Source organism: Petaurus breviceps, unplaced genomic scaffold (genome assembly GCF_028583685.1).
Source record: "Petaurus breviceps papuanus isolate PSGF00001 unplaced genomic scaffold, PetGlider_PUasm1.0 38, whole genome shotgun sequence".
Classification (NCBI taxonomy): Eukaryota; Metazoa; Chordata; class Mammalia; order Diprotodontia; family Petauridae; genus Petaurus; species Petaurus breviceps.
In genome coordinates this window covers 47,996,817-48,014,382 of record NW_027186304.1, presented here as the reverse complement: position 1 = coordinate 48,014,382, position 17,566 = coordinate 47,996,817, and the positions used below count along the sequence as shown (strand labels likewise).

Genomic DNA, 17,566 nt, shown 5'->3' with positions numbered 1-17,566 from the left:
ATTTGAAGTCAAAGGCTATTTCCATTTTTTGAAAGTCATAATACCATTTGCTTGTTTCCAGATCAAGTGACTTGAATATGATTAGCAAGATGTACTTTTCCCTATTTTCTTAAGACATTTTGATCATTTTCTCCTGTTTACCATTTTTGTTCTGTTCTTATTCTATCCAACAATTATTCTTCTTGGTAGAAAAACAGATGCAAAATGATAATTGAACAAGCCTTCCTACTTTCACTTGTCAGATGTCATTTACACACCCTGCTTAAGTGGCTTATCTTTGGCAGCAGCTAGTTACTGATGTGGGAGTTCTTTCAGAGTAAACTGTATAAGTCTAATCAGGTCATTGACCAGCAAAGGTAAACATTTAATACCAAATTGGACAAAGGGATAAATATGAGAAAATAATTAATGAAATGATAGCAGCTCCAACATGACCCGTTTAAACTAGCTGTTGACTTGGGAAAATGGTATATCATGAAAGTAAGATAATGATTATAATTTTTAGATTTTAACAAATTCAATACAATAACCACTGTGAAGAGGCTGGAAGAAGCCACCTCAGGCAACAAATATATGATCTCTTTGTCAAACAGAGAGAAAAAGAATAGCCAGGGGCAACTATGAAAAAGGATATAAGCTCATTTGCAAAGACGAAATCATTTCATAAAGCAATGAAAAGTTGAAGGGGGATAAAAGACTTCAAAGAACTCAGTGTAAGACCCAACCTTGATATTCAAAGCATTTGTAGTAGATACTGGGAAGAGGACAACCGATGGATGCACAGTAAAACAGATCTACTAGCTTATTTTGGTTTTTATGTGATTAACAACAATAATAGTAACTGACATATATAACAATTAAAGGTTTGCAAAATGTTTCACATAATCTCTTCATATGAGCTTGACCATCTTGTCGAATAGGTACTATAGATATTATTCTCATTCTATAGATTAAGAAACTGTTGTGGCATGCTCAGGGTTCCTCAGCTAGTAAGTGCCACAAGTTAATTTTGTACCCAAATGTATTTATTCTAACTCTAACACTCTATTATGCCCTCCTAACTTTCAGTTATTAAATATATTTTGATGAGTGAAAAAAAGGATGTCAGGGCATCTACAATTTTGGTCATTCTATTATCTAAAATTATCAGTACTTTAATATAGAATTATAATTTCATCAATGAGGTGCTCCTGGTATGGAAATTCCTTTCACTGATACAGATTAGCATCTGGTCTGTGTTAGTCTTAGAGTTGCCTGTAGCACTGAGAGGTTAGGAGACTTGTCTGGATCACACAGCTAGGTATATATTAGAGGCAGGACTTGATCCAAATCTTCCATGGAAGTAGGGATTGCCTTACTTTTCTATGTGCAGTCTCAGTAGTTAGCACAGTTCTGTGCATACAATTAGTACATAATATATGCTTTTTCATTCATTTTCGTTCATTAATTCCTCATTGACTCCAAGTCCAGTACTTAGTCTGTTATAAACATTGCCTCTGTTACTAGTTGATCTTGAACTTTTTTGATTGCAAGGCTATATTTTTATATTTGGGGTTTTACAGAATCCTTGCTCTGGGTCATTTTTTTCAAGTTGACAATAAGAAGTGTTAGTCATATCCAACAAATGGTTGTTCTATGCAAGGAACTTCTCAATAGGCATTGAGAAGATAATGAAATTGAAGAAACTGGTCTTGCCCTTCAGAGGTTCACAGTTTAGTTGTGGGGAGACAGTCACAGAAAACTTTTTAATATAAGAGAAAATGTGATAGGTTTTGTAAGAAATATAAAAACAAATCTTTGTGGGGCATTTTATGAGAAATGCTGAGTAATGCTTCTATATCTGCTGTACCCTAACTGAAAAGATTTCAAGTACAGCAAGAGAAATTTGTGTTAAGATGTCTAACTACTTGACTCTGAAGGGTGAGACCCAGGAATAATGTCAAGGGAGACTAGAAAATCTTCTCTGAAGGTTTTAAGAAAAGGAATATCTTGGGGCGGCCAGGTAGCACAGCGAGTAAGAGCACTAGCTCCAGTGTTGAGAAGACCTGGAGATCGAATCCCGGGCTCAGACACTTAGCACCCACCCAGAAACACCTGGCCATGTAACCTTGAGCAAGTTACTTAACCCCAATTGCTTTAAAATAAATAAATTAATTAAAAAAAAAAGAAAAGGAATATCTTTCCAGGATACAGAAATTACTGGTTTTAATGCCCCCAAAGAGGGGAACAGACAATTTAACACCTATGTTTAAATGCCTTTCAGACTTGGGGTGCATTTAATGGGAGTCATTTAAAAGTGAACTGTAAGTCTAATCAGAACATTGACCAGCAAAAGTAAACATTTAATGCCAAATTGGAAAAAGGGATAGATATGAGAAAATAATTAATGAAATTATAGCAGCTCCAACATGACCTGTTTAAACTAGCTGTTGACTTGGAAAATGGTATGTCATGAAAGTAAGAGAATGATTATGCTTATTCTTGACCAACACAATGCTTTACACCAATTAAAAACTTAATAACTGTGCAATAAATTGAACTATATGTCTTGTTTTAGTGATCTTATGTTTTTCAGACACTAATTCTAGAAATGCAATTATTTCTGGAAATTTAAATATTTACAAACTAGAAATAATAGCATTATCTAAATGATGGGTTTTCTTCCATGTATCCTTGTTTACTTTCTTCCTAACCCCAAACACAAATTCTTCAATTTTCCTTCAGTATTGCACAAATGGATTGACTACACAGAATGTGAGCACTGGTTGCACATTGGGAACAGGAGCAAAATGTGGGCAAGAAAGTTTTGAAATGATGAAAGGAGGTCATCATACTTTGGAATCTTGTCGAGGAGGAGGCCACCACACCCTGGATTCATGCAGGGGAGGACACCACACCCTGGATTCTTGTAGAGGAGGACAAGTTGAGGTGGACAATTGCAGATACAATTATTCTGAATGGCAGAATTTTACTCAACCCCGTCTTGGTGAAGTAAGTCTTCCCCAGTTTTTTTTAAAGATAACAGAGTCCATTTAAGTTATGATTCTTTCAGATTTATAAATAATGAACAGTAGATTTGTGATTCAATAATAGGAAATTAGTTTATATCTTCCTTAAATTTATTAGCCTTATCCACAGGAAGTTACATTTCCTCCCTTAAATATTGGGTTTGGTTATGTCTAGGAAAAAATAAATCAGATTATTAACTTACGTGTTCCGTTTAGTCCTTGACTGTTATTTGTAACTTTTTTAGTAAATTATCCCAGTTAGTAGAGTTTGAGGAACCAGAGTTTGAAGTTAAGCATGGTAAATGTAGTACTTAGCTCATTCAGTAACTCTTACCTTTTTTAAAAAGATCTGTGCAAGATCCTGGCTCAAGATTAGTTAATTATTTTTTCTCTTTATTGTGATTTCTGAAGGAAACATGAAAAAGATAATATGTAAAAAGTTCTTTGAAAACCTTAAAACACTATACAAGTCTTAGCTATTATTGAATAAGAAAATGTGTATATGTGCATGTGTGTATGTTGCCTCCTTTCTGATTATTAGAAGCATGCTAAAGACTGATTTTATGGTATAATTTTGATATATACACCAATCATGTGCATTTTTTGTACGTAGGAATCCATTAGAGGACAGACTCTGATTAAAAATTAAACAATGAAAGGTAAATCAAAGAAATAATTTCATGTTAATATGCTTAGGTGTCTAAAAAAAAATAATAATGTGTTGTTCATTTTCCCCTGTGCAGAAGGTGCAACTGTGTAATCAGAATGAAGATCAGACCCATGCTCAAGACTATGTCCTTACATATCACTATGAAGGGAGAGGCTCCGCGGCTGGTTCTGTAGGGTGTTGCAGTGAGCGCCATGAGGAAGAAGGGCTTGAATTTTTAGATCACTTGGAACCCAAATTTAGGACTCTGGCAGAAACATGCATGAAGAGATAGATAACTGTCTAACAATTCAGTACTGGGACTTGGAGTGGAACTGTGGGTTTTTTGTTTGTTTTATGGAGAATTCAAAGCTGGGATATTTTAAAACTTGAATGCAATATATTATAGGTTTTTATTCTTTATTTGAGAGAAGCTGTTTTGCCAAAATGCATGTTCACATCTTAAATTAAGCATAAAAACTTACCTATGGTCACACTTAAAACAAAAATTTTCCTGTCTTCTTTAGAAGAGATTGACAGCTAGTAAAAGGAAAGAACTTGACATTCTTTACTAATGGATAGTAAAGGCACTTGGCAATTTGTAAGGTTGCCCTAGAAGTATTATAAATATAGTCATATTTTGTTAGTTCGTGGATGAGCATTCTGCATTAATAAGTGTAGTAAGTACCTTTTTTAAAAAGCATTACAGTTTTATTATCAAGCTTTTAAAATCACAAAGTTTAGTAAAGCTCTTTTTAGAGGTCCTACTTTTAATTATTACTTTGGTCACTTAGCTTATCAAACGTGTTCAGCATTGGAAATTGTGAGGATGCTTAAAAACAGTTTTTTTCATTATTTTAAATAGTTTTCTGTAGTCTTGATAATTTGTTTAGCAAACCCATTTTGAGCAGTGCAAAGATAAGCTTCAGTTGGACTGTCCATCTAAATTATCACTTATTATAATTTAATGGAGTCCAGGTTTCTGATGATTTACTGTATAAAAATAACCAGCACTGGATCTGTATTTCATCTTTTGAGTGCCATGGACATATAGACTTCACATATATTTTCAAAAGTATTTACATATTTTTGAAAGTTTGTTTTTGCAGTGTTTTTCTTTGATATAATCTTTATATCCTAAATGTTATATTCTTTATTTAAAATGTTTAGCCTAAAGATAGCTATACTATGGGCTAGAGGAACCCAAAACTTCTAAAAGTCTTTTCCCAACACCCACCTGCTTTTCCCTGTGAACTGCCTTTGTTTTATGTAAAGCTATGTCTTCTCAATTTTATGGAAATATATGTTATTGTAATTGTATCAAATGTCTCTGGTGACTGTTTTGCTATGTCTTTTAGAGCCTTTAATTTTGCCATTAAAACTATAGAAATAAATTTTACTTCATGCTTTCAGTAGAGCCAACTTTATTTTTTTAATGGGGAGACAAAAACCAATATTTGGATATACAGAGTTTAAAATTCAACAATTTATGAAATGCTTACCTTGTGGAAAACATGATAAGCAACAAAAATGAAAAATGATAGTTCACTGCAAGAGTAATTCCATGTACCTAAATTCCTAGAATATAAGACAGAGTATGACAGCAACAGAAAAGAGATGAAAATAAAGTCTTCTAAGAACATTTGAGCCTGGAAATAGCACTTTCAGGTAGGTTTATTGACGAAGGAATGAATCATGGTAAAGGTTCACCTGAGCTAAACCTTGAAGAATTTAAATTGGAAATGAGTATGGACTAATTCCAGGGATGGAGACAACTATGTGCAAATGCATGGAAAATGAGGACAGTAGACCAAATTTGGTGTGAGCATGGTGGGTATGGAGAAGAAGAAATGTGATGCAATGCTGGAAAGACACATTGCAGTCAGAGTGTGGGTGGTCTTAAATGGAAAGCGAAGGAGAATGTATTTTAATGTAGAAGTAATAGGTAGTCATAGCAGGTTTTTTTTTTTTAATAGAGGTGTGACATAATCAGTTTTCTGGATAGAAATGGAATAGGTTATTTTAAGCAACTTCGTGAAGGATAGATTGAAAACCAGTATAGACTGTAAAGCAGAATTCTAATTAGGAGGACTTTTAGATTGGGCAAGACATGATGAGGATCTGAATTAAAGTGGCTAGTATGAATGTACAGACAGCAAAAGCGAGAGACGATGAGGTGGAATTAAGACCTTGCCAGTAAAGGGGTGGTGGTGGTGCATAAAAAAGTCAAATATGAAAGACATGTTAGGGAAAGGGAATGTTCAATTTTGAAAATGTTGTTTTGGGAGCATATGTATAAAATCACAATGTCTTCATTAATTATTGTCAAATTTCATAGTTGTGTATCTGCTAATCATATTGATCATTTAAAAGTGGTTCCTAATGTTTACTTCTGTGAGTAATAAAAATCTCTGAATTTTAAGCCAATGCCTTCTCTCTGAGATGATCTCCAATGAGCTCTGTATACAAGGTTGGACTAGATGATATCTAAGGCCCTCCAGCTCTAAATCCTATGAAGTTATATGATCTTGGCATAAATCTCAAGCTAAGAATACTTCACCAAATTCTCTACCATAATATTTCTGCTAAAATAGGAACAGACAAAGACAGTCTTGTGACAGATTAAATTGTAATCCTAAACAATGTAAAACAGAATTGTACTCTGACCTACCTTGTTCATAACATTTGGCATTACTATTAGACTAGTTAGATGTATGTCCTTTAACTTAAGAAGTAGGAAGGGAAGTAGTATCTTTTAGGCTGATGTTTCTTTAATATTTCTTACCAGAAGAAGACTGAAAACCCAGAAAATATATTGGCTGATATTTATGAAAAGGAATGTTTGTCATCATCCATAACAAAATGAATATTTACTATCCACATTACTATATAAATGATCACATGATAACTAACAATAACTAGTATTCATATAGTACTTTAAGCTTTGCAAAATGCTTTACAAATATTTTATCTTTACAAGAACCTTGGGAGATAGGTGCTGTTATTATCTCTAGTTTCTTGAAGAGGAAATTGAATCAGACAGAGGTTAAATGACTTGTCCAGGATCACACAGTTAAGTGCCAGAGAATGGATTTGAACACAGGTCTCTGATTCCAGGGTTGTTGCTCTACCCGCTGTGCCACTTAGCTGATTTAAACTCACCCAATTCACTTGGTTATGTAAATTTTTAATGTATACAAATATAATTTTTAAAGATTAAGTAATAAATGTTTATTGAATTCAATTCTATTTACCTCGACATAGAGTGGTAGGAGAGTATTTAATTTATGGAACTAATGGTCCATTAGTTGTTCAGTTGTTTTTCAGTCATGTTGGGGTTTTCGTAGTAAAGATACTAGAGTGTCACAAAAACTAGCCATGTGATCTCGGGCAAGTCACTTAACCCCAATTGCTCTATAAAAAAAAAAACGATACTAGAGTAGTTTGCCATTTCCTTCTCCACCTCCTTTTACAGATGGGGAAACTAATGCAAACATGGTTAAATGACTTGCCCAGGCTCACACAACTAGTAAATGTTTGAGGCTGGATTTTAACTCAAGAAGATGGGTCTTCCTGGCTTCAGGTCCAGTGCTCTACCTGCTGTACCACTTAGCTGCCCAGTGGGCCATCAGGATTAATTAATTTGAATGTTGGTACCCTTAATGTATCCTCTTTGTTCAAAGACCTACAAGGAATAAATGTTAATGATAGTTAATGAATGAATCATAGTCACATTATAGGCTCAGGAATTTAGAGTTAGAAAGGTCATTGCATCCAACCCTCTGAGCTTCCAAAAAAAGGAAACTAAAGTAGCTAGCATTTACATAGTGCTTAAAGGTTTGCAGACCACACTGTGAGATAATTGCTATTATTCTCATTTTACTGATAAGTAAACAAGCTGATAAAGGTCAGAGTCACACAAGTTTGTCAGTGTCTGTGGCAGGATTCAGACACGGATTACACTGACTCAAAGTCCAACATCTTATCTGTTAGAGCCACACCCCCCAACCTCCCTACCCACTCCCCCAAGCTGACTCACAACTGGTAGTAAGTACTGGACCTTGGATATATAGGGAAATTATTATCATAAATGAAATCATAAGACATAAAGAACTCACTACTAAGTGGGAAAATGTTTATGGGAAATGATGGTATTGTTCTCTGAGTCTCTAAACAGATTGTCTGTGGCTGATAATGGCAAAACTAGAGACTGTTGTAGTCGCAACAATAGACAGACTGTACTGTGAGGTATATTTGCTACCTTGAAGGAAGCAAATTCTTGTTTCAGTCAGTTGTTGAAGCTCTGGCCCTTGAGGACACCTGGACCTTACAGATTCTCCCCACTCAACAGTCTTTTGCTGGGTAGATGGAAGATATCCCAGGGTTTCATGACCAGTGTAATTTGTGTATGGGATTCCACCTCCTGTCCTCGGAGCCCAGCCAAAGCCTTGTAGACTGTCTGACAGTCTTTCTAGTAAGGTAAACTGCCTGCTTCCTACCTTATAGAGACTAATCTTTCCATTGGGCTAAAAGGAGGGGCTACACTGGAGCCTCAAGGAGATGTTTTATAGTCTCTTAGAGCTAAGATTCCAAAACAACAGCTTTTTAGCTCCAGAAGAGTCAAGGAATCATGGGGAAGAATAGCAGCTCCCATGGACGCGAACTCTGATACTTGCTTTATGGAGGATCACTCCAGTATTATGCCAAATCTTTTATTTTATTTTTCATTTGTGTTTATTGATTTGAATTCAGGATACCTGGTAGCGGGGAGCAGAAATTGTAGTTAATTTGTTGCAATTTGACTCTTGCTAAAACTAATCTTCCTTAAGTGGATGTGGCACTAACACAGTCCCATCTTCACTCAGGAGGAAATTCCGAAGGATCCAGGACGGTTGTAGCTCCAATCACTGGAACTCTGTTGAACAGCAGGGACAAATGATAGAACAGAAGGAGTACAGTATCTGCAGCCACCTGGGCATAAAATTACAGCACTCATTCAGTCAACAACATTTAGTAGGTGCCTACTATGTGCCAGACTCTGTCCTAGGTGGTGGGGAAACAAAAGAGAATCAACAATTATTGTCTCCGAAGCGCTTATTTTCTATTGGGGGAAGGGAATCAGCATTTAGGAAATGCCTACTATGTTTCAGGCAGTGTACTAAGCGCTTTGCAAATATGATCTCATTTGATCCTCTGAGAGGTAGGTGCTATTATTTTTTTCATTTTACAGTTGAGGAAACTGAGGCAAACAGGTTAAAAAACTTGCCCAACATCATAAAAGTGTTTGAGGAGACAACACTCACACACAGAGAGGTACATACGAAATAGATAAATAGGTAAATGGGGGTATAGAAGATGATAAAGTAATTCTTGGGGACTTTAGGAAAGGTTTTATGTAACAGGTGGTACTTGAGCTGATTTTTGAAATAAATTAGAGGGGCGGCTAGGTGGCGCAGTGAATCAAGCACTGGCCCTGTAGTCAGGAGGAACTGAGTTCAAATCCGACCTCAGACACTTAATGCTTACTAGTCGTGTGACCTTAGGCAAGTCACTTAACCCCAATTGCCCTGCCTTCGCCCCTCCAAAAAGCAAAACAAAAGAAAAAAGAAATAAATTAGAAATTCTAAGCATCAGAGGTGAGGAAGGAGTTCATTCTAGTGAGGGGGGACAACCAAAAACAAAGGTACCAAGATGGGAAATGCAGTGCCTGCAGTGTATGAGAAACAGTAATAAGTCCAGTTAAACTGAACCATATAATCCTCAGTGAACCATATAATCCTACCAGCTCACTTACAGGTGTGCCAGTCCCTGCATGTACAGTCTCAATACATTTTCCCATTACTATTTATCCTTAGACTAACAACACAAATATCTTGACCCACAACCTACATATCTCTGATTCTTAAGATAACATTTTCCCATCTGTTGGGAGTATTTTGAGTCTTTGTTTTGGCAGTGTAAAAAGAGAGGAATATTAAAAAAAAAATCATGGGATTGGTTCTGCCCCAGAGAAAGAAGGTAAATACTCTAGAAGTCCTGTGTTTGTCTAACGATTGTCAAACAATCTACAGGCAACTACTTTGGTTCAGACTAGTGACTCAGAACACTACAACCTTGGGTGGCTAGGTGGCACTAGTAGAGCACCTTCCCTGGAATCAGGAGGACCTGAGTTCAAATCTAGCCTCAGACACTTAACACAAAAGTAGCTGTGTGACCTTGGGCAAGTCACTTAACCCCAATTGCCCTACCTTCCCCCCTCCAAAAAAAAATCCACTACAATCTTGCAGGGCTAAACCAAAATATAACCTGCTCTTCTTCCCAAGAGAACAAGAGATCAGTTGGCTGATGCTGAATAATCCAGTCACCAAGTGGGATTAAAGCAAGGTTACTTTCAATGAAGTGATCCTATGTGCCAGGTACAAAGAAAGGTGTCTTACAATACCTGAAGAAGAATAAGGAGTCTGAGAAGAAGAAGTGAGTGGGAGGCCTTTGTGAATATAGATAGGAAAAAAGCCTCTTTTTTAGGCTTTTAGGAAAGAGCTGTTTGGTTAGAATGCAGAGTTTGCGAAAAGGAGTCTTTTGAGATAAGGTGTATTGGAGTTAGCGAGTAGGGAGTCTTAAATGACAGACTGAGGAGCTCATATTTGTCCCAGCATCAATAAGGAGATATTCAAGGCTTTTTAGCAGGAGAGCGACTTGGTGACTTAAACCCAATTCACTCTGGATCTCAGGGAATGGACAACTATAGATCCCAGCCCAAGCACTACTTAATGGTTATTTTTTGGGCCCTCCTGGCTCAGAGCAAATGTAAATAGTAACTGTTTCTCTTCTGGTCAGCAACCCTTAGGGTCTTCCCCTCCAAGTGTGATTTTTTTTTTTATTAAGGGGGCATCCCTTAATTCAATTCTTAAAGAGGTCTAGTCACTGAATGGGCATTGCCTCACTCAAAACCAGCACTTGTAAAGACCATAGCTTAAAAGGGCCAAGGTCTTCCACTGCATCCTGTACCATCTCCAGTCATCCTGATCAGTATCTGGCCATTGGGCCCAGATGACTCTGGAGGAGAAAGTGAGACTGGTTACCTTGCACAGCCCTCCCTCACTCAAATCAAAGTCAATTGTGAGTCAAGTTGTCACCTCTGTGATATCATGGTCCTCTTCAAGAAGGAAAGACATACTACACAACCATAATGACTTGGTTAAAAATGTTTGTTAAGATGAAGGATGAATCGAAAAATTAGCCCAGCCGTGTAACCTTGGGCAAGTTACTTAACCCTAATTACCCTCCAAAAGGCAAAAAAAAAGAAAAAGAAAAAGCAAAATTAGCCCAATTAGAAAGATCTAATTAGAAGGAAGAGGTAAAGAGGATCTAATGTGAATCATGTGAATAAAGAGGAAGGATAGATATAAATAGGGACATGGTGGTAAATGTTTAACAACCAGCTCTCCAAAAACAAACAAAATTTACTCCTGACACTTTAAAATTGAATCTGAATTTACATATTCTGCTTCATTTTATTAAGCTTACACAATCAACAAAACAATACATCAAAGCATGATTTGCAACCATTTACTTATTTCAGAGGTATAAATACTCACACTGAAAATTTAATAATGTGTTCTGAGTCAGTTTGAGCTGTCTCCAGCAAATTCACAGCAACAAAAGACTTAGAAGTCTATGGAGATTAGTCAACTGATTGTATGCCAAGCAGGTGGTTTTTGATACTGTGCCATTTCAGATACTATTTCAGAGGTCCTGGAATGCTGTACAAATAATCACCACCTTTTTTATTTGTTTGGGTGTATTTTAAACATATGGAATGATGACATTTACTTGATCCAAAGGGCTCTTTGAAGAAGTAAGAAATGCTTTATACTTTTAACTTTGATGAAAATGTATTCTATCCTAGCATCTAAGCTCAGGTCCTCAATAAGATATCTTTAAATTCAACTAACTTAAGTTTAGAAATTCTTGCATCATCCAGTATTGTCATACATTGGGAAAGGACAGATGCATTTTATTTCTAAAATGTATAGTACTTTTAACAGCCAAGTCTTGTGAACAGTAGTTCCCCATGAATATCTTAGAATGAATTATCTCTTTTCTGAAAAATCTAAATATCTCAAGTATTCAAATAATATTCAAATAAAATTGTAAAATGGATCAATTACCTTGTTGGCATGGATATTCCTTCTAACACTGAAGATTACAACCAATACACTCCTGTCAACCCTCTGGGGTTTTTGTCCATGTCTCCCCATAGATTTATCATCTAATATGGTGGAGAATCCTCTCTTTCTTGATGTCACCAAGATATCAATGTAACACATGAGCAATGTCTTTTACCCTTGACATTTAACTAGCCTATTTTCTTTTTCCCTCATGCAGTTCATTAACGACAACTTTTATTCTACTTCTCCTTTATAAATACTAACAATGTATCACCATCTGTTCATGTCCACCACACTCATTTTCAGTTCCTTACAGGAGAGCTTGTTTGAAATCATCCTGTGTTCATCCTCACAATTCTGCACTGACTGGAGGAAATAGCTCAATGCAGCATTTTTTTCTGTACCTTTTCTCCTCCTAATTCACCTCATTATCCAGGAGAAATGTTAAACAGATCCAACTGCAAGTACCGTTTTTCTCCCTAGAAGAGGAAAACCAGAAAGATAGTAGGTCATATAGGACTGCTACTTGTTAGAAAATTTAGGGGCTTAGAGAAATAGTGGGGAGGAAATTGCTATTAAAAAAGAATTGAAAGTCTAATATATTCAAAATAAATTTTCTTCTTTATCTACCAGGTTCATTATTTCAGTATTAGGGAGACTTTCCCTGGTCCCTCTGTTGGTTAGTACACTCAACCTACCTCAAAATTTTATTTATATTTTCTTCATATTTTTTGTATTAATTGTGTACAGGAGGCATTTGGGAGTTTTCCTAAATAACTTAATAGTAGAATGTAAGGGAATTACCTAAATAATGTGGCAAGATATCATCAATCAAATTCTTGTTGTCCTTTAAAATAGGCAGAGAGAGTTCTAAAGAAAGAGTTCATTCTTCACCTTTCCACCATTTCCCTTCTTGGAAAATGTGGCCTGGGAGATATCAATTCATCTTTTTTCCACTCCCCACATTTGCAATAGCATCTTGCAATAGAAATAGATGGTAGCATCCAGCAGAATAAGAGTCAGGCTATGGAGTTAAGTAGTCAGCAAGAAAAAATAATACATACTATGGAGATGTATCTGGGATATATTTGGGGACATAATGCATTTTAGGGAGAAGCTGAAGGGATTCTCTTCCTGGAGCCTCCTTTTGGATATGCTAATGTTGTAGGGAATCTCCTAGCAAAACCCAACCAAACCAAACCTTGTATTTTCTTATTGTTGCTTTTCAGGCTGCGGTTGGATAGTCAGTTTTTTACTGTTTCCTTTACAAATCAGGCTAGATAATTTGTGCATGATAGAAAACTAATATCTCTTGTGTTACTACTTTCAGTACATATTGAAGCTCATATAGGTATTATAGATGTTGCTGGTACAATTCACACATAGTGGAGATAGACCCACAATTTTAAAAAAAAAATCTAGTTTGAGCAGTTTTAGATGGCTTGCCTATGGTGATGTAAGCCTAGATGGCTTACATCATAATAACTGCAGGTACAGAAAATATTATTTACCTGATGATCTAGGAAGCTGAGGAATAATTCCTAAGTGCTTAATTCCTCTTTTGTGAACCCCACATATCTTCGGGGATTTTCCAAGTTTGCACAATAAAAAAAATAAATTTGATTGTTCTAGCAAAGTATGGGTTGTGATCTCCATTTGGAAGGCCCTGTGTTTTTTAGAGACTGGATTAGTTTATGTTGGGACATAGGGCATCTCTTGGAGAAATGGGCTATATGTGCTATAAGGACCCCCACAATTTTCACTTAGGAAAATAGAATTTCTCCATTGAAGTCAGGTCCCTAATCCTGGTTGGAAGAACCCGTATATGTTCTGTGAACTCATGTTGAATGATAACTCCTGGGATGGGAAGCTTGGTTCTTCTCTTCCCCTCATTTTTATTTTCTACATTGTCTTCAGATTGGAGATGGTATTTACATAGATTTAAGTAGGTGGGATGTGAGAATTTTCAAACATGGTGTCTAATTGTCGAATGTCCATAACCATGAATTTTGGGATGAGTATTTTCTCCAGCTCCACCAGCTATATTAATTCTTGAGCGAAACCAAAATCTATTTATTAATGGATTGTTCTTCCTCTGTCCCTGTGGTCTTTTCTCCCATCGGTGAGTTCTTTCCAGAACCTGTATTTTAATTAAGGACCCAGACCAGCCATCCTTCATTCTTTGTGTGAGTACTTCCCCAATCCTTCTCCCTTCCAGTTTTCAGCTCCACTTTTATGTGTTGCCTTCCCTCATTAGAATGTAAACGACTTGGGTTTCTTGGTGGCACAGTGAATAGAGCACTGGCCCTGGAGTTAAGAGGTCCCAAGCTCAAATCTGGCCTCAGACACTTACCACTTACTAGCCATGTGACCTTGGGCAAGTCACCTAACCCCAATTACCCTGCCTTCCCCCCTCCAAAAGGCAAAAAAAAAGAAAAGTAAGCTACTTGAGGTTAGAGAATCTTTTTTTTTTTTTTTGCTTGCTTTTGTATCCCCAGTGCTCAGTGTAGTACCTGGAAAATAGTAAGCACTTAATAAGCTCCTGTTGACACAGAATTTGCTGAGACCTTTAAGAATAAGATTTTTGGGAAGAAAATCAAAATGACAATTCTTAACCCTCTGCTATTCACCAAAGAGCTATTCATAATTGGGTATATGTACAAATGGGCCAAAAGCACCCCAATTGAGAGCAAATATTTAACTGAGGGAAGGAATTAAAGAAGGTACTTAGGAGTTTTTCTAAATAACCTGACAATGCAGTGTTTCCTTAAAAATCTGACAACTGAACAGAAAAAAATCTAATGATATTACAGAGCCTTAGTCAAGGGATGAAAGTCACTGGGTGAGGATTATTCATGTCCCTGGTATCATTTAAAATGTTTCACTCTTTACCTTTTACCTGTTGGAAGAGAGCAAAAGAGGACAAATGATTTCTCTCTCCTCTCCCCTGTTGGCATTGGTGTTTTGCCCCAGAAATACATGGCTTTGTCCAGTAGAACAGAAGTTTGGCTACAGAATGAAGTTGTGCAGTAGGTGAGAGAAGAGAGATTCTGGAAGTGGGGACCAGGACCCTATGGTATAGGAGATGGCAGGCCTCAAAGTTAAGATTTTAGGGAAACAGCAATGTAGAGGCTCTGGCTGATACAGGGGTATAGATTCTAGTTCCTTCTGAAAGTGCATAGCAATATTCTAGTCTAATATGTTAATGAGCCTGAAGCTGGAGAGGACATCCAAGTCAAAAGGGTCCAGGAAAGCAAATCATATAGCAGAGATGCCCTACCCCATGAGAAGTGGCATGAGAACATTAGAAGACACAGATAAGCCCTGCAACTCTGAAGGATGTGAGTAATCCTGGTCAGCTATTTTCCCTATGTGTGCAACCCTTAATTATTTGTGTCCATTATTTCTACTGATGCTATGTAAGAGAGTGTACCACAGATTTATGGGTAAAATATTAATTATTAATATTCTTTCAATGACACTTCAGTTAACTCCTTTACTTTCAGTGAACTATTTATGCCCACTGGCTTACTCTTATGTATAAAAAAATGCTGGCAGCTTGTAGTTATGGTTTCAGGAATGCAGACCCAAAGAGAAAAACATTTGAATCTGGGGTAGTAATTCCCCAGAGAAGTCAGGTTAGGAGTGTGAGTTGGGGTAGTTCAGAGGGTCTAATAAACATATGTGTACATGATATGTTCCTCAAATAGAATGCAAACTAATTGAGGGCAGAGGTTGTTTCAATTTTTCTTTACATCCCAAATATCTAGCATAATTCTTTGCATATACCAAAGCACTTAATCAATAAATGCTTGTTGAATATAGAAGGAATTGAGTTTACCTGATTGGACATATTAATTAGTTATTAAAATAGCTATTGAATTTTAACTACTGATGAAAAGCACTGCCAAATAAAAATAATTTTACCTATATGTAGGGATACTAGGATATAGAACTGAAAGAGAACTAACAAAAATCAACCTCATTTTGTAGATTTCAAGGAAGTGAAGCCACTTGCCCATAGCTAACAAGGGCCACAGCTAGGATTCAAACCTGAATACTATCTTTTTCATTTCTCTTCTCTTTTCTTTTGATTTCTTGCATTTTTATTGCCATCACTTGCTTATATATCATGTTCTTTCCCCAATATATACACCCCTTTCCCTAGCTTAGAAAATCAGGTCTTATAAAGGCCTGATTTATTAGGAGAATAAACTTATTATTTTATTCTTATTAATAAAAAAAACTTACTAATCAAAACTAGCACTACATTAACTGATTCCAATAGCATACACATTGCTCAATAGCCATAGTATAAATAATGGAAGGAGGTGCATATCTCTTTTTGGGGCCGCTAACTTGGTCATCATAATTTTATAAATTTCAATTTTGAATTGTTTTTCTGTTATTTTTGCTTACATCATTGTAGTCATTTTATAGCTTAAATCACTTTGTGCCATCTGGCTCATTCTCCTGTGCCTTTATGTGTCTTTGTAATTATTATTTCTTAACAGCATAGTAATTTTCCATCAGATCCATGTACTAGAAATTTTTTTAGGCATTGCCCAGTCAATAAGTGTCTACTTTGTTTCTAGTTTCCTGCTATTACAAAAAGTGTTGCTATAAATATTTATTTGTATATGGGGAATCTTTATTTTTGACCTTCTTGGATAATATGCCTGTGTGTTAGAAGCAATACCTTAAATCTCCTTCACCTTGAACCCACACATGTAAGTCAGTCTAGTCTTTTCTGAATTGCTATTGAAATAGTGCTTGAGATATGATTGGCTCAGGAGGCTAAGGCTTTGGTCATTGAACTTAGCTTCCTGGTTACCTGGATTCAAAACATTCTGGAAACCTGGGGTTCCAGACCATAAATTACCAACATGAATATGACCAGAATCTGTGTTTAGATGAATCAGTGTTTTATCTTGGATGAACTTACCTTCTCTGCTCTGAATATCCTTTGTCTGTCTTGGCTAGGTGAACTTATTTTTGTTAACTATTAGATATATTATGGGCATCTCATTTTCTTTTAGTTTCAGACCTAATCTACTAAGGGTCATCCTGAATCAGTCTATCAGTGGAATCAGAAGGTCAAAAGGTATAGGCATTTTAGTCACTTTCTTAGAATAATTCCAAATTGTTTCTCTGAATGGTCACGCCAATTCATAACTTGACCAAAAATGTCTTTTCATAGTCTCTCCAATACTAAATATTCCCATATACTAGTGTACAAGGGGAATTTTCTGGATAAGTTGAAAAACCATGATGTAATAGGAAAAGCACTGGATTTGGACCCAGAAGAACCAGGTTGAAATCTCAGCCCTGCTGCATAAATGCCAGAGTGACTTAAGAAAATCAGTGAATCTCTTTGAGCTTCAGTGTTGCCATCTATAAAAAATGAAAGGGTTGATCAAGATATTTTCTTTTAAAAAAATTATAGCATTTTATTTTCTCCCAATTACATGTTAAAACAATTTAAACTTTTTTTTAAGTTTTGAGTTCCAAATTCTATTCTTCCCTCTTCTCCATGCTTCAATCTTTATTCAGTCAATATCAGTTCTTTCTCTAAAGGCATATAGCTTGCTTCATCAGGAGTCCTTTGGGATTCTCTTGGAAGATCCTTGTATTGCTGAGAATATGAGCTAGATATTTTCTAAGATTATTTCCACCTCTAAGTCCTACAGTCCTATATATTTTCAATGGGAGATGATTCAATATAGTAGAAGATTCATCAG

General features: G+C 36.2%; 2 protein-coding genes across 3 annotated transcripts in view; both read left to right on the top strand.

Annotated features, from left to right (window-relative positions):
* Positions 1-6,081, top strand: part of LOC138170485 (desmocollin-2-like) — a 41,970-nt gene extending 35,889 nt beyond the window's left edge. The window contains exons 15-17 of one of the 2 annotated variants that reach the window (XM_069099851.1): positions 2,725-2,991; positions 3,622-3,667; positions 3,752-3,885. In XM_069099851.1, the coding sequence (XP_068955952.1) occupies positions 2,725-2,991; positions 3,622-3,657 (303 nt within the window). In that variant the 3' untranslated portion in view covers positions 3,658-3,667; positions 3,752-3,885. Of the gene's footprint in view, positions 1-2,724; positions 2,992-3,621; positions 3,668-3,751 lie in introns of both variants that reach the window. The other variant, XM_069099850.1, reaches the window with a different exon arrangement.
* The window catches only part of LOC138170484 (desmocollin-3-like), a 375,256-nt gene that overhangs the window by 265,182 nt on the left and 92,508 nt on the right, over positions 1-17,566 (top strand). The window lies entirely within an intron of this gene.